This window comes from Petaurus breviceps, unplaced genomic scaffold, assembly GCF_028583685.1.
Source record: "Petaurus breviceps papuanus isolate PSGF00001 unplaced genomic scaffold, PetGlider_PUasm1.0 79, whole genome shotgun sequence".
NCBI lineage: Eukaryota > Metazoa > Chordata > Mammalia > Diprotodontia > Petauridae > Petaurus > Petaurus breviceps.
In genome coordinates this window covers 31,744,449-31,766,642 of record NW_027186523.1, presented here as the reverse complement: position 1 = coordinate 31,766,642, position 22,194 = coordinate 31,744,449, and the positions used below count along the sequence as shown (strand labels likewise).

Genomic DNA, 22,194 nt, shown 5'->3' with positions numbered 1-22,194 from the left:
ATTGCCACACAGCAAGTCACTGTATGATTTCCCCAGTTTTCAGATTCCACGGCTTTATAATATGGGGGATAGAGAAGGCTTTGGAACAAGGAAAGCATGGGTTCAAGTCCCACCCCTGGCACAGACTGTGATGCTGGGCACATCCCCCAACCTCTCAGGGCCCTCAAGCAATTCTGCTCCTCCAAGACTCTAGGTTACAGAGCAGGCAGGGCCTGTAACTGGGCCATCACTGGAAAAGAGTTTCCTCACCAGCTGTTCCCTATACCACTGAAATCATGGGTCTGGTTAAGATAAAAACAGGAAGTATGACATGTTCATTCACTAAAAAAACTGTATTAAATGCTTACTATGTGCATTGCAAAGAACTCAATTAAATTTAAATATTTATCAAGTATTTGCTAAATATAATACACTCCATGCCCTCAGGAAGTCACAACCAACTGAAGAGAACCTAATAATAATAATAAACAGCCTCAGAGATGTTGATAATGTTTTAAGACTCCCAAAGTGCTTTCTTCTCAACAACTTTCTGAGGGAAATACCATTATCCCCATTTTGAGGATAGGGAAAACTGAGGCTCAAAGAGATTAAACAAGTTGCCAGAGTCATAAACCTACTAAGTGCAAGATCTAGGACTCAAAGCCAGATCTTCTTGCTCAAAGACAAGGTTTACACATGTTAAAAATTTGAAACAATGTAATGCAGATCCAAGTACAGTGTAATCATCAATAACATTAACACCCTGCACTTACATATGGTGCTCTACAATCACAAAGCACTTCAGATAATTTATCTCATTTTATCCAAGTGGCCAGTAAAGACAAATGGTCTAAGAGTTTAGAGAAGGAAAACTGAGCTTTGTGAACGGTAGTAGTCATGGAGAAGGCAGGATGTAATCTGAGCCATCAAAGTCAGGCAGGATTTAGACAAGGACAGTAGAACAGAGAATGCCTTTTAGTAAAAATAATAGCTAACATTTATATAGCACCTACTATGGGCTAAGCACTTTATAATTTTTATCTCATTTGATCCTCATAACAACTATGGGAGGTAGTTGTCATCAGTGTTCCCATTTTTCCCCTCACAGATGAGGAAACTGAGGCAAAGTGATGTTAAGTGATTTGCCCAGGGTACTAAATGTATGAGGTCACATTTGAACTCAGGTCTTCCTGATTCCAGGCCTGGCGCTTTCTCCGCTGTGGCCCCCCCCCCCCCCGCCAGTGTATGGGATGTTCAGGAAGAACCAAAACCTCTGGTGTGGGGACTTGCTGAACCCTCTTCAGGCTGCTCCTCTACCTCTGGGGTCCACCATCCAACAATCAGCTGTGGCATGCACAGTGGCTACACCTTGATAAACGGCCTCGACAGATGAGCTAAACCGGACTGAGCGTAACCAATGGGCCTTGAGCCCATCAGTGAGCTGGAGGACGTCTATCCCAAGCACAGGAAGACTTCCCCCCCCACCCCTAAGAGAAGATGAGAACAATTTGTTCCACAGCCATTCCACAATCTGCCTCTGACCCACCTTTCAGATTCCTTTTCGTGTAATCTACAGTGCAGACTAATTAGAATTAGTCTCACATTTTCCCAATTGTCTGCTTTCTTTAGGTTCTACTCTAAATACTGGGGATTAGGTCATCATGGCAACATGACTTATTCAGACAATGGAACCACAACACAGTCATGTTTAGAGTATCCAGGGTTGTCAAATACACACAGAGTTGCTCATTACTAAGTGCAGAGATGACTGTGTTTCAAGTGGAATATCAATTTGAGTAAATTTTGATTTAACAAGAACATATGTCAGTAACTTCAAGGATTTATGATTTCATCAGTGTGGGTACACCAATAACAGAACTCCAGACACTTCCCTGTAGAAAGTTCAAAAAAGACCCAAGGACTTCTGGGTGGGGTAGAATTCACCTGACGAAGCACACCCTTTGGTAGTTTCCTATTTCAGGTAATTTTTCTTGCTAACTAGCTTAGTTGTTGAAAAACTTACTAAAAATAAAAGTGCTTCTAGTGCCCTCTGAGTTTTGCAGCTTTGACTGTCCTAAGGGGAACTAGGGCCACATCCACATCACAATGTAGATCTTTAATGGAGCAACAAGAAAATAAAAGAACATTTTAGGAATCTTGATTTTATCACTAGTACAGCTTTTAGAAAGAATAAAATGGGAATGCCCTGTGGATCATTCTGTTTTTCATCCCCAAACACTGACAAGATCCAGTTTATTTCACAGCCCATTAAGAAAGAGATTAATATGTGACTTTTCTTTTAAAGGAAAAGTAGATTTCAGTAAAACATTCATTGCATCATATGCTATTTTATGGTCTAACCATTGTGATTTTTAATAACTCAATGTAAAGTTATACAACCTCTCCACAAATTCTAGAGTTTAGGAAAACACAGTTTTCTTAATAAGCAAGCTTTCATTCTAACATGGTCAGAGTAGAAAAATAAGCCATCAGATGAAAAAGAAATATTGCTTTATTTGTTCTTCACCATAAGAAATGTCATTATGGTCAAGTAACACAAATACACTAGTAACAGAAGCAAAACAATCAAAAAACTATAAAGGTTCAATGTTTCCAAACTTCTCTGGGTAGTTGAATCTTTCAGCTTTATCATTTATGCACATATCCTCTCTACTTGGCTGACAGTAAAGCAGATGCGGCCAGAAGTAAACCTGAAAGAACTAGAAGAATAATTTTTATAGGCAGGCTGTGCACAAACATTGGGATATTGCTGGAGAGATAGAAAATCCACCTTTTGTCTCAGGCCTGGAAGTTCTGAAGTGCTTTAATATAATGGAAACTATTCGTCTTCTACAGTTCTATAGTACTTCATGCTAAAAAAAATTAAGTACCAAGATCCCACATTTTATGGATAGCAAATGGTAACCAAAATGAAATCATAAAGTCTACTTAAGGACATGTAGTGAGGATATGATTAAAGTTTTCTCATCATCATCTTAATGACGGGGTGGCCCAAGAGAGATGATCCACTAAAGGTGATAGAAACTGGTTTTTAATGGACCATCTTATATTTGTTTCTCCATCTATATTCATGAATACAAAGTAGATTCATGATTCCAGCAGTGGCTAAAAACCGACTCTACTGAAGTTCTTAGGTGCACTTTCAAAGTCACTTGTATCTTTACTGTGACTTTTCCTTGTTCAGTAACTAACATTAAAAAAAAAAATTAAACATTAAACTTTGGTAAATAAAGAAATACTATTGCCACTGACATAAAACAGTATCTTTAAATTAAAAAGTAGACTTGCAAACAATATGATTATTAAATATATCAAGTAAAGGTTTGACATCTTGAGTTTATGAGAACTGGTACAGGTTATATATACTGCTCAATAGAAAAATGATCAAAAGTCACAGGCAGACTTTTTCTAAAGGAAGAAAAATAAACTATTAATAAAAATATGAAAAGATGTTTAAATTTAGTAATAATCAAAGAAATGTAAATCACAACAACTTTAAGATGCCATTTTATACCCACTAAATTAGCAAAAATTGCAAAAAAAGTATAAAATTTTTTATTTATTTGGGTTACAGGGAAATAAATACTCTATTACACTGTTATTGGGACAGTAAACTAGTAGAAATATTTTGAAGAACTATCTAGCAACATATCCTAAGATGTGTCCTTTGCCCCACCAATTCTGTTGCTAGAATTTTATCCTAAATATATCATGAAAAGGAAAAAAAAGACCTCCGAAAAAAAAATTGTAGCTTATAACATCAACAAAAAAATGTAAAGGTGTCTAAGTATGAGACTAATGAATGATAGATGACTCCAGAAAGATGACAAATATGAAAAATACAAATATGGAAACATACATGAAAAGATATAAAATGAGCCCAGCAAAACCAAAATAGCATGATATAGACACACACATTTGTATGTTTAAATATATATACACACACATTTATATGTATATATGAATACACATGCATCATTTAGATTGTGAAGAAGACAATGACCAAACTTTTCTCCCATTTGATTGAGATAAAAATGATTCAAATTTGAGAATGAATTTTGATTAGGCCCATGTTTGATGTAATTAGTAGTTAATAGATGTTTGCTAGAAAGATTGAGTTTGTAGTAATAAAAGCATTTTAATATTATAAATATTTACTGCATCCTCTGAATTTAGTGGACTATAGAAACAAAATACATTTGGAAAAGTATAGGAAAAACGTAGCTGAGCTGATAGCTCATTGATTCATTTGTTTCATGGTTGATCTCAGAAATAGACATCATTCATATAAATTCCCAGAGAAAACTGGTACATTACCTATGATGATATTATGGAAGAATGGGAGAAAATAAAGAAGGAAAAATTCCAACATGGGGGGAAAGGAGGAGGCACGCTTCCTGACTTGGACATGAAGAAATCAGGGCCTGCCTGTAGTGTTTTTCTGGTTGAGGTATTAGAATCAAATAATGTCAGAGAGGGGAAAAAGTTCTTGAAGGTCATCAAATCTAACCACTTCCTTAACAAATATTCTGATTTAAAGTCTACCTTTCTTTCCACTATACCATGCAAAATAATCTTTATAAGAAAGCATGAAAAATAATTTATAAATGCCAGTAAAACTTTTCTTCTTTAGTAATTTGTTTCTTCTTCAGTTAAGTAATCAGACGTCTGAGAACTTCCAGCATATTCTGTTAAAAGTTCTTTTGCTTCAGGGCAATAATGGCAATTTGTTATAAAAACAACTTTTTTTTTTTTTACTATATTTCATTTATTTCAGTCTTGGAAGGAAAGGTAAACACAGTAACAAAAATACTACAAAATCCTGTTCACAGCTAAAACTTATTTGTGTTAGAGAAAAATGGAGATGAGAAAAAAGTCTAACATATATCTGGATGTAAAAGAAGAAAAACCTTAAAATTTCTAATATTTTATAGTTTTCTTGCCCTATTTGAAGCAACATCTGATTACTGGAACCTCCAATTTGCTTATCAGAAATTGTTTTTCCATTGCAAGTCATAACTAAATACATTCCAAATGCAACAAAAATCTTTTTTAGAAAATAAGTCACTGTAAAAATAGGCAATTCTAAAAATTCTACATTCATTTCATGCACAATTTAACTTTCAAAAAGCATGATGAAATAACTGAACTATTTGTTTAAAAGAAATACTGTTTGTTTTCATGTTCTTTCTGACAGAAGATATAATCTTGCCTAGAGAGATGACTAAAATATCTTAACTCAATATTAAGTTAGCAAATCACTATTTGGTGTGAGAGAGGAGGAATTAATAATCCTCAATCTATCTGTCCACATTTAGATTTTTGTTTTCGTGGATTTTTCCCCTGGAAGCTTGTACTCTGGTCTAATTCATATGATAAGCTAGAGATATAAGGCACCTCCAGATAAAGAAATGCCATCTATTATGTTCTCCAATGCATAAAATGACTAGTATATAATTATTTATACTTTCTTAAGCTAACTAATAATTGCTGTTCTCTGATGTATAAGATGACTAGTAAATATTGTTTTTGCTTTCTTAATATATTAATTACTGTTCAATTTTCAAATATAGATTTTTGCTATATAAAGGTACAAATTTTCAGTTTACTATAAAAAGGAAATGGGTGGTTATTCCTGTGGGAAAAAACAAGGTGTGCATTTTTCAAGAAAAAAGCCCTAGCAAAGAACAACTAATGTATGTACCAGAGTGCCTCAAAAATAAATAATTTTGATTAATATCTATTAGCAGGAAGTCTATATTTTACTGGGCTTTGAATCACCTGTTAAAACACTATAAAAGGGTTCAAGGTATGATCAGGGATACTGAATATCACATGCCTCTCTCTTCCTTTCCCTTTCAATAACATAAAAGATGCCCAAGTTAATCATATTTCTGGTTGAGTTTTTTTTTTTTTAGAAAAAATGTTTTGGGAAGAAACCAAATGCCACCTACCCAGTGAAAGCAGAAATTGGCAGAGTCCCTTAAGTATATGATGCCAGTAAAAATAGAGAGAAAACATGTTGAACAAATATAGTATCTCTGAAAGTCATCAACCAGATTCCATCCAAAAGTCTTATTAAATAGCTTAACCATTGGATTTTCTATAAAAATGCAAGCAGCTGTTTAAAACCTATATTTATTTCAAAGGGCATTCTGTCTCTCCCTTTTTTATAAAGTTCTCATTTTTTTTTCCATTTTTTCCTTGAAGTTTATAATTCTTAGTAATACTGAAAGAAATGGGTAAAAGTATAATCTTTTCAGTAAAGAGAAAAATACCCAGCTTCATATCTAACAATATCAGCTTTTTGCCAATATAGAATTGTTTTGGTTTGTGGCAATTTTCTGCCAGTTTTCTGGTTTTTTGTTTCTTTTTCCAATATTATGTTTTCTTGTGACTTGAGTTGTATCTCTGTAAAAGAAAAGACTACCTTATGCTGGGAAAAATAGCTCATGTATGCTGAACTAAGAAGATTGCAATGTTTCTTGACACTTTCATCTTACCATGAATACTTCCCAATGTAATATCCCCAGCAGCAGAAGAAAGAGATGAAGACTCTGTATACAGATACTCGGCTTTCAGCAAACCATCTTCAGTAGATATATTAATAGAACTCCCCTGTAGTTTATTTATAGTCACAGTCTATTAAAAGAAAATTACTTAAATCAGTTGATTATCAAACCAAGTGATTTTTAAAAAGCCATCATAGCACCTCCTGAATTAACCAGGAACTTCATAAACTTTCCACCCATAACAAACTTTAATGACAAGAAAATTGTACCTCTAAGTGGGGTGGTTTTATTTGGGGGGGGGTGGGAGGAGCGGGACCTGGACTATAATTTCATTGGTACATCAAACTCTCAGTGATGGGATCCTTTTGATCAAAGCAGATAAAACAACCACTCCAAACTTTGTAGTCTTAGATGCCTACTTGGTTAGAAGTTAAGAGATTTGTCTAGAGTGCCGCAGCCAGCGCAGGAGAGCTGAGATGTAAATCTAAGTCTGCTATATCAACTCCAAGGCCCCCCTCTCCATTTATTATGCTATACAACCTCTAAGTTACAAGATGAATTTTAAAACACTAATATACCCAGTAATTTTTAGATGGCAGCTTCCTTATATTTTTCCTTAACTCTTGTTTCTTCTATGGTTGTCAATGGGATAGGATAAAACAAACCAGAGAGTCAGATTCAGACTACTTTACTTTAGTTCTGAAATGCAATGGCCATGTCATTGGGCCAATGACTACAGTCATCCCTTCCATATCACTGGGGTTAGGGGCATGCTACCTGTGCAATCAGAAAAATCTGTGTAAAATTTTTTTGGCTCTCCCTTTGACCCAAAAAAGAAGTCTGAATTTATTTTAAATGGGGTGTTTACAGTATCTTATGGTAAAATCTGGGTTGATATTATACAATATTATACATATATTTTATATTTCTAAACTTCTGTGTCATCTGCTGGCCTTCATACATTGTCTGCAGCTTCTGCAGAACTCCCCCAAAACTCTCATTTAACTTCTTATGCCAACCCACAATACAACAAAACTGTGATGGGGAAATCTGTGATGTGGAAAGGATAACTATGGGTTTCTCTAGCTCCCTGGGCTATTTCATGAGCAAAGTGATTGTAAACTGTAAAGTGCTATGTAAATGCGATCTTCTATTGGTATGGTATAACAAAGTGCTTCCTAGCTATTAAAGTAGGGCCCACAAGTTATAAGTAGCAAGGGTACTGATACAGGAACCAGCTGGTATCCAGAAGTGGTAGAATGAAGCACTTTCTAAAAACCATAAAAGTCAATTCAACGGAAGCCTGAAATAGTCACTTATATTCTCTGGGTTCTCAGCTTTTTTTTTTATGGTATTTATTCCTTTGAAGATAAGGTTACAGTCACCTATCATTCACTCAGAAATAATTAAAATCAAACTTTATAATTCAGAGATGACACTATTAGTGTTGTTGAGAACACATTCCTTGTGATTCTGACATGAGAATTCAACATGTGAATTTCAATCTGCTACTTCCAACTTGTGGGATTTGGGGCAAGTCCCTTTCACTTCTCTTTGTCTCCGTCTGCTCATCATTAGCATGGGTATGTTGGGCTAGATGAGCTCTATTAATGTCAATTCTGGTCCTAAATCTATGATACTAGGATTCTGCAAATAACTAACTTCAGAAATTATACTAACCAAAAAAGTCACATACTATAAAACAAAGCAGTGATAATGCAGAAGTTATGCCTAGCATAGTAAAATCCATGCTAGTAAGCACTGTAGAAGAATGTTCTATACTGCCAAAGTAAATAATTGGTTAGTAAAGAGCTATCAGGAATGGTTTACAAATTTGCATAAAAATCAGATACACTTAGTACTAAGACAATTTCAAAGGCATTTTCTTTGATGACTTGGAAGATACTTCAAAATTTTATAGTACCTCAGGGTTGTCATTTTGAGTTAGTAGAAATTATTCTTTAGAAGAATGACAGACTACAGATTTTACTATTATCCCTGAGTAAAAATCACTCTGAAAAAAAAATCAGTGTAGTTCCTAATGAATCTATTTGCTCATTGAGAGAACGTGTTATGTTTTTGGCCTGCTCCTCTTTTTAAGGGAAAAAAAATTAATCTAACTCAATGTTAACTTTTGATACCACTTCCGAATCAAGAACTTCCTAATTGTTATTATTAAATAAAAAATGTGAAAATTAGTTCTGTAAAAATCCATTATATTTAAAGTTGTCAGTGGTCGCAATGACAAGTTTCATTTGATTAGAATGAAGAACATTTTTGTATAACTGTGGAATTCTACTCATTATGAAGTTTAAGTAAATCCTATTTAGCTTAATGCATTATGCTTGGTTTAATTACACATGTCAATTATACTGAAATAGTTACCAAAACATTAAAACAAAATACACATATCCCAGGTTAAGAACTCCCGCTCTAAGGCAACAGGCTAACACAGGAACAGTCATTCTAATTTCCAGTTCAGTATTCTATTCAATGACTAACCAATAATGTCATCATACTTTCTAATTACTATTTGGAAAAAATGATGAAGGGCTGACTTTGTTTATAAAATACTAAGTATATTGTTCTCTAGAAAACTAGAAAAAAGTCCAAAAGAAAATAAAACAATAAACTGCATTTTTTCATACAGTTTTACCTTAATAATTCCCTTCAATAAATTACCTTGTAGTAAATACAGTTTGTATGGTCAACAGGCTATAAGACCCTCTTGTAGAGACTTTAACTGATAGATAAAACTAAAAATAGTTTATAGTACAGAAATGCTTTTAATTTCTCTTACCTACCCATTAGATGAAATATAGTTCAAGCTAAATGCTAACAGAAATATGTTTGAGAATAGGCAGAATACTGTCTAAAACAAAAGATCAAGAACTATCTCCTACTGAAAGAAGCTTGAAAATGACATTCCCTTTTAGTGTGAGAACAGAAACTGAAAAGTATATAATATTTTTAATATATGTCAAATGTAATGGAAACTAAGTTATTTGTTGGAAGTATACAGGTGTTTAATGAGTGTTTAAATGAATTGTCAAATTGAATGTAGTCTTTTGTTTTAGAAGACCAGAGAAAGAAATCAATCTCAGAACTACTTGGTAGCTATGCAATTAATTCATTGCAAAATTGGACAAATCATGTTTATTTCTCAGTTTTTCCATCTGTAGGATGGGAATGATATAATTTCACCCCACCTACTTCACAGGAAAATTAAATAAGATATAATTTAAAAATCACTTTGTCAAATTTTGAACATATATATATAGTATCTTAAGAGTCTTTTACTTCAGGAAAGATATTTAAGGCCTTTTTTTACTCACAAAGTAAATACATACAATCAGCAAACATCAAGCATTCAATGCCTGTAAGAATCTGTGCTAAGCACTGGGCAATGTGATAAACAGATTTATTACACATTTATTTTGTGTTTCTTCAAAAAAAACACAAATTTGAACATATTTTAAAAAATGTTTTACATCCTATATATGACTTCATTTAAATAAAAATTCTGCAAGTCCTATCACAAATATATACACAGAAAATTATTCTGGAATAAGACAAAGCTACTATAAAAAAAAGATGGGGAAAAAGAAACAATAAAGGTATACTGCTGATTCTAGCCTAACTGGTTGGATGCAATCAGTAATCCAGCTAACTGAAAACAACAATCTAAGAATAATTCTGGCTGGGATTTTGCATGAACTTTGGTTCTTCTATTTGGTTGTTTGACAATCTGAAAATAACACATAAAAAAATATAAAGAAATGATTCAAAAGTAGTAGCAAAGATGTCCAGATTTCCCTCCTAAAGTTACTAACAATTTCTTAATTACCAAGCCTAATGACCTGTTTTCTTCTAACATGATTATTCAACCAAAACTGCTTTCTCCAAAGTTGCTAAAAATCTAATGGTCTTTTCTCAATTCTTGTATTTCTTCCCTTCTCTGTAGCCTTTGGCATCATTGATCCCCCTCTTCTCCTTGATACTTTCTCCTAGGTTTTCAAGACACTCTACTCTCCTTGGTTCTCCTTCTACCTATCTGGCTATTCCATCTTGGTCTCCTTTGCTACAGACTTCATTCAGGTTACACCTGCTAAATGTGGGCATCTCACAGGATTCCATCCTGGGCCTACTTCTCTTTTCCCTCTATATTATTTTACTTCATGATCTCATCAGCTAATGCTAGCTGATGATTCTCAGATTTATTTGGTCCTAATCTCTCTGCTGACTTCCAGTCTCACATCTCCAATTTTCTATTCAACATCTCAAAATAAATGTCCAATAGAGATCTTAAACTCAATATATCTAAAACTGAATTTTGATTATATTAAAATAAAAAGTTGGGCACCCCCCCCATATCCATCTGTTACCAAGTCCTGTTACTTTTACAATATTTCCCCACACATGCCCCCTTTCTCTTATCTGAGAGGCCGCTACTCTGATGCAGACCTTAATCACCTCACACTTCAACTACTGCAACAGCCTTCTGGTTGGTCTCCTTACCTCGCACTAGTCCATTCTCCATGCAGATTTCAAAGTGATCTTGCTAAAGTACAGCTTTGCCTATGTAATCCTCCACCCCCTACTTAATAGATTCCACTAGCTCCCTATCACCTCCAGGATTAAATACAAAATCCTGTTTGGCACTTAAAGCCCTTCATACCCCGCCCCACCCTCACCTTTCCAATCTTCCTGCACCTTATTCTCCACCTACCCACCACCAACTTGGACAAGACCCTCCATCTCCCCAACTCTGGGCATTCTCACTGCTGTACTCCATGCTAGAAATGCTCTCCCTCTTCATCTCTGCCTCCTGCCTTCCCAGGCTTCCCTCAAGGCCCAGCTAAAAGCTCACAGTTTACAGAAAGCCTTTCCTCTTAATTCTAGAGACTCTCCTCTCTTGATTCTGTCCAATTCATCCTGTGTGTAGTTTTCTTGTACATAGTTGTTTACAGGTTGTCTCCACCATTATTTGGTGGAGAGTCTCAAAAATTGAGTCTCGAAATGAGAGACTGCCTCTCACTCCTTAGCACAGTGCCTAGGACAGAGCAGGCACTTAATAGATGTTTGACTGATAGATTGCTCAGAAAATTTTATTTCACCCTTGTCAAGGACATTAATCCAGGAGGTACTAGCTGATGTACCAGCTTAACAAAAACTGCTAGAGGGATACTAAATGTGTTTTGTGGGGCATTTTTGCACCCCTTCGTTTAAAGAAACAGCCTCTCTGGGCCTCAGTGTTCTCTTTTATAAAATGGATTACATGGCTTCTAAGCGACTGGGTTTTATTAAGATTGGTTCTCAATCTAACACCCTAAAGCAGTCATTATTCATCCTTTTTATTTGTCAGGGACCCCTTTAGCAGGTTGCTAAAGTCTAGGCACACCTTCTCAGAGTTGTGTTTTAAATGCATAAAATAAAATACGTTATAAAGAAAATTATATTAAAATACAGTTAAAAATAAAAAAAAAAACAACCAAATTCACAGACCCTGGGATAAGAACCTCAGCCCAAAGAGATAAGTATATTAGTTCAAACAGCTTATTGCTATATGTTCACAGAAGATTAAAAAAAATAATAATGTAACATAGGTTACATTATTTTATATATACTATATACATGTATTTCATATGTAATTATATAATACATATATTATATATAAACACATATTTATAAATAATATGTAACAGAGGTAACAATATTTTGATTAATCATTCCAACAAAAATTTAAAGATAAAATTTACCACCAATCATCTGCAGAGAGTTAACCAAGTCCTTTCTCAAATTTGTACCAAAAGATTCTCAGCAATGTTAGAAAACAAAAATGATATAATGTAACCAAAACCTACAGACACAAACTCATTTAAAAAGATACTAAATAACTTTTATTGTAGATTTCTACCTCTAAAATTACATCCTGTTGTCAATCTATTCAATGTCAATATCATTTATAAAGCAACAATGAGAAATTATTGAAAATGAAGCTCAAGGAAACAACTTTCTAGAAATGTTATCATTTAGTGCCATCTTGTGGAAAATATTAGAATAACATTTATGTCATCCTTCAAATTTGCCTACAATGCAAAATTTATTCACTAGTCATTCAACAAATATTTTATACTTAATACACTGATTAGCATATTCAAGTCTTGAAAAATACTCAACACATATTCTGTTCTAAGTAAGTCATATTTTCACCTCCATTTTTAAAGTAAATTATGTAGGGATATTGAAGGTAGAGCCAGAATGTGCTTCTGACCTGCTTCAATCCTGCTTCTGACATTTACCAGTTGTGACCATGGAATCATACAAAATTCAGTGATAACCCTGAATTAACTTCTCTGAACCTCACCTTCCTCATCTGTAAAATGATGGTGATATCAATGATATCTACCTCATAGAATTCATTTTCTTATATTATTACATGTGTTACAATATTCAGGCTTTTCTATTTGTCATGTTCTGGGAAAACTGTGAGCCTGAAGTTGTCTCTGTTCATCTTGTTCTCCAGGCCAATTGTTTTGGTTTACATATAACTCATAAATTCTTTTAAGCTTGACTTTTTGCTTCTCTTTTGCCAGATTTAACTATGCTTCAGTATTTGTGTTCCAAATTTATTAATCTTTCCTTTTATCATACACTCTCCATTAGGAGTTCAATCTTTTTTTTCTATTTTGCTGAGTTTTAAAATTTTGCATAGAAAACTTTCAGTTCCAGTCTATATTCATTCCTAATTTTTTCTTCTGTGGATTTCATTTCAATTTTGAAATATTATGGGGTTTCCTGTTATTCTATGCTTTCTTAAGAGTCCATAGGACTCTATATTTAATCAAATCCTGGTTCATTTTCCTTTGTCTTAAAATATTTGTCAAGAGAACTATGTGTTCTCTTGGAGGATTTACTGTTAATTTTACCATTTGGTTTTAGGATTCTCACCGTTAGTTTATCCACTTGTGCTTTGTGTTTTTTATTGAAAGTTTTTTCTTTTGAAATAAATGTATTTTGGATTATTTGTATTCCTCCATCACTCATTTTCTGGCCCTTTCCCCTTTGCTGGTAGGTTCAGGCTTACCATGGGCTACCTCAACCTATTTGCTTCTGAGGATCTAGGATTTATAGGACTGTGTCCCTGCCCTCATTACCTCTCTAGAGGACTAGACTGGCCTTAGCTGGGTTTCAGTGGCCTTTCTTTCAGGCAAAGCCCTTTCCTCAACTTCTAACCCCAATTCTTCCCCTGGAACTCCTTTACTTTTCCAGCAAAGATAAAAGTGTCTACTACTTTTTTCAAGATGGAAGGAGGGTAAAGAGGGTGTTTCTGGGCAAATCCTCCGCAGCCTTCTGGACTTCTAGCCTAGGACTGGGTCCCAGTAAGAAGGCAGCATTATCTCTCTACCTCCTCTGCTCTATCTAGATTTGGCAGAGGGAGGAATGCTCAGTTTCCTGCAGAGACTCTGCAATAAGAAGAGAAGGTAATTCCCAAGATGGGCATAAGGACACAAGCTTACAAGGCAACTTGTGTACCTGCCTTGGGCCAGGCAAACAGAGAAGCTTGCAGAGAGGGGTGTAAGTACTGAATGCTTTAAGGATTAAAATTCTCTGGTGTTAATATTCATAAGGATTTTACATTGGGGGGGGGATTCTCTCTTCTCTGTTCTATGAATTCAGCTGTACTTATTCTATGTTTGGCACATAATTGCTTTTTTGGGAGTGCTGGAGGGCTAAAGGGCTCTGGAGACAGTGATTCCATCTTCCTCATCATTTAACCTAGAACACTGAGTTGTTGTTAGGCTCAAATAAAATAAGATACATAAAATTTTTTGCTTTAAACACTTAGTACTATATAAATGTCAGTTATTGCTATTGGTATTACTCTATAATCAGCCAAAAAAAAGAAAATTTTGGATTTGTAGTCAAACACGTTTTTAGTGACACTTTACTACAAAGATACACATGTTTTCACCTCTTAGTGAAAAATTCTTTTACTGATGCAGATTGTTGCCCCTTTACACCTTAGTAGATGGTTTAATGATTTGCTGTAGTCAAAAAATTGGATCAGTTGGTGCACAACTTTCTGGAAAAGAGCTTCTGTCAAGCCAGTAAAGTTGGTCTTCAGATCACACACTCCATCCCTGGGCCAATACTGAAAACCTTTGCAGCTCAGGAGGATTTCAACAGTGTGTGCACACATCAGCATAAACTTCAGAAGCTCTGTTCCTCCAAGAGGCACTGGCTCAGGGCTTTACAAGACAGGAACTCAAATAATATATTAAAACAGTAATAGCAACTCTACCTTTTGGAGTGTTTCAAGGCTTACAAAGTGTTTTATATACATTATCTCATTTGATACTCACAGCAACCCTTAATGGCAGGTACTACATGAAATGTTAAGCCCACTTTAGAGATGAAGAAACTGCAGCTCAAAGACTTTAAGTTACACCATAGTCACCCAAGAAGTATCAGACAGAATGTGAACTCAGGTCTATCTGCTTTGACATGCTCCTACCACCCTGCTGCTCTGAGATTGAAACATACTCAACTGAAGTTTTATTGAATGAAATTTGATAAATGTTTAAAATCTATTTTAAAATTTCATTAAATGGGTGTGAAATAATCAACATTCATAATACTGAGTGTTTTAGGAGCCAATAATAAACATGTTTTTAAAAGGAAATGTGCAATGAATTCTGAAACACTTATTTCATGATGACCAACTTTACATTAAATTAAAACTTCTTAAAAAGAAAAGTCTTATTCTTGCTTACACTTTTTTCTGATGCATGAATGTCTGTATTTCCAAGAATAGTTCCCAGACAGATCACTTTGCCTCCTTTTGTTTGAATATGCAATTTTTTACTCTGAAAGACAATTTGTAAAAGTTTTATTTGCATTGGGGATTATATTTAACAAACAAAATCCAGCAATTTAGACTTTTTTTGTCTTATCATCAAAGCATTTAATTGCAAGTGTTAAATTTATAAACATGTCATCTGCAATCAGACCTACATTGATTTTAGCCATAATGAACAGTTAACACCCACAAGTAAGCTGGAAGTAATTCAAAAAGCTCAATGAAAACAACTACAAAGACCATGCACTTTACTTTATGAAAGAGGGGCAAAATCATTTTCTTCATTTGATATTTGATTTAATTTTACAAATAATATTTGGCAACTTTAAGTTCTACTTAAGGAGGGGCAGCTAGGTGGTGCAGTGAATAGAGCACTGGCCCTGGAGTCAGAAGGACCTGAGTTAAAATCTAGCCTCAGACACTTAACAGAAAAAAAAAACTAGTCATGTGACCTTGGGCAAGTCGCTTAACCCTAATTGCCCTCCCTTCCCCCCTCCAAAAAGCAAAAAAAAAAAAAAAAAAAAGATTTCATAAAATAAAGTTCTACTTAAGGACACAATGAGAGTCACCATGACAGAGAAGAAAAGGGATATGTGTATGTTTGAGTGTGTATATGTGTGCATGTAATAGATCTATTGGGGAAGAAATTAAAACTTCAACAAAAAAGAAAAAAAGAAAATTTTCCATAACGGAAGGCAAACAGGAACAAATATCTCTGTATACTTCAACATGCCCAGAGGACATCAATGAAGAGACCACAAACATAATTAAAACAGCATAACACCAAAAAAAAAAAAACCAACCAAACAAACAAAAAACAAATAACAGAGTATCAAGTTCCACAGAACATAGTTAAAGGTATGAATGAAGTGCTTATTAAGCACTATGTGCAGAAAAGAGGTACCCTATCTAAAGTCTTTTTAATACTGGAATAAAAAACTTCTGTGGGATAATGTATCTTTCCATCTTTTAGCCAATTGTATGCCTGCAAAAACGTGGTCTGCTCTAGAGTATCACTGACAAAAGCCTGCCTGTTCCCTTCTTATACCTTTATCAAAAAGGTACTTGATACATGTATAGATTATTCTTTAAAAACTGTGTATAAAGATATGTTTCATTAATGATACTTGCAGATGCTGTGGAGGTATAAGACCAATAACACCAGCACATGCGAGGGCTACTAACACAGGTTCTCTGATCTGCTTTTGTAAAGCAGAGTTTCAAAAGGGTCAACAATCTTACTTTAATTAAACAATGCAGACAGATAAGTAGAAAGAAGTGAGTATATAAAAAAGACTCCAAGACAGGGCTCCAACTGTTTAAACAAAGTAATAGATACATAATCACCAGACCAGGGAGCACCAACATCTGGGTTCAAAAAGCGGGGAGGGGGAACTTTACAACGGCTACCCAGAGTCTTATCTGGCCAAATCGCAAAGAAACATTCTTCCCATGAGTGAGCCCCAAAGTAAAATACCACCCTCCCAGAATATATAGTTTTCAACTAATAGGTTCAGAGCCAGAAGGCATCACAACCCATGTGACTCAGTGCCTAATTCGCCTAGTGCCAAAAGGTGTGAAAGGCTTCCTGGAAGCAAGCCTCCCTGTAAGCAAGTTTCCCCCTATGTAAGTTCCTCCCCCAAGGCAATATAAATCTCCCTGAATATGGGCTTTAAGTGACTCAGGATATGTTACAGCTTTGAACTAGGCCAGACCTCAAAACGGCAAGACACCTATGACTGAAATACCTATGTACCTTTAGACATGGAAGCACAGCCCCTGTTCCAAGGGGAAAGGGGAATACATGTGATCAAATAGGCCTATTAATGGATGGGGAAGATCTTATATTTCATTAACCCTACAAGATATGAAAGTAGGCATACAAAACTGTCTTCATCACTAATTATGTGGTTTTTTTCAAGTATTTAGTATTCCCCAATGTCCAAAAAATTATGTTGCCTCCAGAGTAGACCTCCTCTGTATATATTGGTCTAGTCCTTCTTCTCTTTTCATTTTTGTTTCCTTTAGTGCCATTTCTACCTCATATAGTGCACATCAGGGACTGTGATATTAGAATTCAGATATGGTGGTACTCCACAGTCACTGCTCGAGAAAAAGAGTTTCTTATAGTAATATTGCCATCTCTTAAACATTTTTCATCTATTTATTGTCCTCCTGCCACTTTCACCCTTAATATCTTTGAGATGATTGGGTCTCTTGCCAACTTTCTACAAACTTGCTTTTCCTCCCAATGCTTCTCATTTTTATGAAGTAATACAGTTCATAATCTTCCACCATCAACCTCTGTAAGATTTTACCAACATAACTTTTCTAAACTTGTGCTTCCCTTGGCTGTTATATCTCTACGATTGACAAGATCAAATGACTGCTGGCTGAGATGATTTCTAAGCATTTTATTCTCCCTGATATAGTGACTGATTTTTATCAGCTTAACTTTAAGAAATAGTGATGGTATCAATGTCTGTTCTTTGATTCCATGTTCCATTTTTCAGTCTCAATGGCTCGTTAAAAGAGGTTATGATGGAACTGCCATATCAGTTTGTTTTTTTTTTTTGTCTTGTAACTTGGTGTTGCCTTTGATTTCTTGCTCTAATAAGTCAGTATTTTGAATGTACACTGACCACTGATCTGGAAATGACTCTCATATCAAGAGCCAACTGTTTACTATCAGAATATCAAAATAATTCAAAGCATCAAAGTTAATTGTTTTTACATGCAACTGGGAGATAAGATACACAGGCGATGGGATATAGAAATCTATCTTACAAGAAAATAGAAGGGGAAGGGAATAAGACAAGGGGAAGTAGGGATAGAATGGAGGACAGATTGGGGGAAGGGGCAATCAGAATGCATGCAGTCTTGGAGAAGGGGGAGGGCAGAGATGGGAAGAAAATTTGGAACTCAAAATCTTATGAAAGCAAATGTTGAAAACTAAAAATAAATAAAAACATTAAGGTCTGCAAAAAAAAAAAAAAGAGACATATGCCTACAGCCTACATACTCCTGCATGCACATGCATGCATAACATCTGTACATACTGTCTGTTCCCTCCCTGAAACACCAAAGGATAGGACAGGTGAATCTTGAAGTTCCCAGTGGGATGTTCATGTGACATACAAACCACTCACTGGTTATTAGATGTTAGTAATAGTTTGGCCTCTTGTCCCATGTAAATGAACAGAGTAGTCCAAATTATTATGGGGAATGTCTTTCATATGCCTCCCCCTACTTGACAGCTGTCTGGAACAATTTATTTTTCTGTGCCTTGCTGACTGTGGACTAGAAAGTACAGTGATATAACAGGGAAATGAATGGAGGGAAAAGATCAGGGTCCAACTTTTCCTCAAGTTAGCAAGGAAAGTGTGGTCTACATTGACACCTAGCTTCTCAAGCTAAGTGTGTATAAAACATATGAATAAGAAAACAAAACAAAATAGACACCTAAGAAGCCTCAAAATATTCACATCATTAAGCATCCTTAAGAATTCATAGGGTTTTCACCCCAGTAGAAGTAAAGGTATAGAGAGTTTGGTAATTTTCTCATGAACATTCATTTCTTTGGGTTCTATGCCAAAGAGATAACCTTCCCAAGGAATAGTCAAAGCAATATTAAATTCAACTGTAATGGTGGGGATTCATTTTCACTGGCTTATCCCTCTTTTAGTGAACTGATCAAAGATTTGGCTACTGCAGAATTAAAAATGAAAAATACAAGAAATTTTTAAAAAACGAAAATAATTCAAAGCATCAAAAAGATTCATCATGATCTTATTTGAAAATTAAAACACCTACTGGAAACCCGAAGGAGGAATGGGGGAAGATATGGGAGACAGCAGATTGGGGGGAGGAGATATTCAGTGGGAACACTGTTTTGGGGTGGTGGGTAGGGAAAATTGGGGAGAAAATTTGTAACTCAAAATCTTGTGAAAATGAATGATGTAAACTAAAAAATAAAAAAAATAAAGGAAAGAAAAAAAATTTAAAACAGCTCATTACGTATATAGTCACATTTCTGAAGTAAATAGCTGCAAAGACCAATATAGTAATCCTATCAATCACACATAATGAGAGGGCTGCTTTCAAAGTCTTCATTGCCACCTAGTGGCAATGAAACAGAAATTGAAACAGTTTTCTGAAACAATTTCAACTAGAAAAAAGGGATTAACTCACCATAATTACATAGAGCTACACAAGGTTCCAGAAGTAATTCCTACTCTTTTCTAATGTTTTCTGAAATAAATCACTTGAAGTAAAATTAAATTTTAAATAAAGAGCTACTTTGAGACTATGCTGGGATAAGCAAAGCTAATTTGAGACATATTTTTGAGTAAAACAAATTTTACACTTAAAATGAATTCTTACTTTCTTAAGGTATGTTCCACACATGGCTATTGCTTGAGTTAGTCTGTTAAAACATATTTGTGTAGTCTGAAAATAGATCAACCTCAGGGGCAAAAAAGGAAGAATGTCCCCAAAATATCCAGGCAGAGAAGCTGTGTGTATTTAAAAATTGGAAATCTTTAAAATAATTAAAAGCTGCCCAAATAATTAAAGCTCCCAAACTGCTAAATGGTAGAAAGCATGCATTTAACAATGAAACTACAGAAAACCATAAGTTACCTGATAAACAGTTTTTTTCAAGAATTAAAACATCCAAGAAGCTTTTTATTAAAACCCATATTTCTCCTCACACAGCCAAGTAAGTCACAGATGTGACATTTTCCTTGCTCTCTCCCAGTCTGTCTTTCTGATATAGCTATGGATTTTGAATATGAAGGGGGAAAAAATACTTAACTTACTTGAGGCCTTCCTTAAAACTCCCTTAATGATAAGGACAGTGTTAAACTGACTGCCCTTGCCTAAAATGAGTCAGGCAACACTCTACGACTGAAGTTAAAATGTTTTCTCCAGTATTTAAAATTTTTGTTTCAAAAGTTTACTTATCCTCCGCATACAGTATTTTTCTACATATTATTATAATGAATTATCACTAAAAGTAATACACATCTGATTTTTAAGAAAATTAAGATTTCCCTATTGGGTTAAATATGTAAATCAGGGGTCAAATGTTTGTTAAATATTCATCAAAGTGTTCCTATAAATAATGAGTTTCCTATAGAGAAACTATAAGTCCATTTGTATATAACTACTCAGGTATGTATCTATAGTATAAAATGAATGACCTCTCTAGTTTTCTTTCACTTTTTTTTAAACTAGACGCATGATTCCATTAGTGTAGGAAGATAATAGAGAAAAGCTCTCTTTACCAGTGAAGTAGGTAACTATTTCACAAATTCAAGACAGAGCTGCCTAGGGCACTGAGAAGGAAAGCGTTTGGCATCACATGGTCCTACTAGTCACTCAGGCAAGGACTGAATCCAGGCTCCTCCTGACGTTGAGGCTGGTCAGTGATCCACTAGGCCCACGGTAGGGAATCTGCGACCTGAAGGCCAGATGTGGCCCCTTAGGTCAAGTGCACTCCTTTGACTGAATCCAAACTTCACAGAACAAATCCCCTTAAGAAAAGGATTTGTTCTGTAGAACTTGGATTCAAGTCAAAAGGCCACACCCAAGGACCTAGAGGGTCACACACATGTGGCCTTAAGGTCACAGGTTCCCCACCCCTGCACTAGGCCAGGCTACCTCTGAGACCTCTAGAAAACACTTCAGACAACATTCCTGTGGGAATATTTTTTTCAACAATTTAAAGAACTGTTCTCAACATAGTTGGGGAGCATTACTCACTTTAGATATGAGAAAATCAAAGAGAAATCCTCAAAATAGTCTATCACCATTATACTTCCACCAGAGTGGTTTACCAGCAGAGCTCACTTAAAACTAAAGTTGAAGAATTTCTGAAAAGTGACTGATTGTGCATGTTAAATATCAATAGCATTAGTAAGTCTTCGACTTACTACCACAGCAAATATTACAAGTTTGAGTTTGTTTAAATAGTAAACAAGTTTAGAAAAATTTGACATATCTACATACCTTAACTGACTGCACGATGCTGACCCCTTGTTCAGTTTCTATTCTACAATCATCACATTCAGCTTCCTGCACCTTTACACTGCCAGTTCCTGATGTCCTGATATTCAAATCTAGAAATGAAGAGGGAAACACAAGTTAGTACACTGGCCAATAGGTAGTAAGGGGATTTCAACATCCCTTCAAGGACAGCTCCTCAGAGAGCAGGGCAGTCCACACCAGGTCTGGCCTAAAAGGCAGAGCTGCTACTGGAAAACTGCACAATGAAAAGAGTCAACCTTAAGGGAGGCTAGGTGGAGCAGTGAATAGAGCACCAGCCCTGGAGTGAGGAGGACCTGAGTTCAAATTTGGCCTCGGACACTTAACACTTACTAGCCGTGTGACCTTGGGCAAGTCACTTAACCCCAATTGGCCTGCCTTCCCCCCTCCAAAAAGCAAAACAAAACAGAACAAGACAAAAAACAAAAACCAGTTAACCTATGGTGGGTGTCTGAAAGAGCTCCACTATTTTAACCCTCTGCGGTGGCCAGGCAGAGAGGGGAGGAAGCTACTCATTCTCTACTCTTCAAGGGAATGCCTGTTTGAGACAGGTATCAGTCTGACTAATAATATTACATGAGGCATTTATTACTATGAGTCTGGACATGGGGCTGTGAAGTCACCTTATCTGTCTATCCCTAAGCACATATGGGATGATACTAAGGAAAAAAATACTATATTAATGAAATTCATTTGCCAAAAGAATGAAATGCATCAAAAATAAAATATGATTTCTTTTTCCCAGTTGGATAATGGAAAGATCATTCATTC

The 22,194-nt window shown here is 35.3% G+C and overlaps 2 protein-coding genes across 3 annotated transcripts in view; one reads left to right on the top strand and one right to left on the bottom strand.

Annotated features, from left to right (window-relative positions):
• Positions 1-22,194, top strand: part of LOC138175894 (coiled-coil domain-containing protein 146-like) — a 245,301-nt gene that overhangs the window by 38,250 nt on the left and 184,857 nt on the right. The window lies entirely within an intron of this gene.
• LOC138175893 (protein FAM185A-like) overlaps positions 1-22,194 on the bottom strand; it is a 65,491-nt gene that overhangs the window by 37,311 nt on the left and 5,986 nt on the right. For both annotated transcript variants that reach the window (XM_069106543.1, XM_069106544.1), the window contains exons 3-5: positions 21,388-21,497; positions 15,290-15,382; positions 6,504-6,642 (exon numbers count right to left, since the gene is read on the bottom strand). In XM_069106543.1, the coding sequence (XP_068962644.1) occupies positions 6,504-6,642; positions 15,290-15,382; positions 21,388-21,497 (342 nt within the window). The remainder of the gene's footprint in view (positions 1-6,503; positions 6,643-15,289; positions 15,383-21,387; positions 21,498-22,194) is intronic.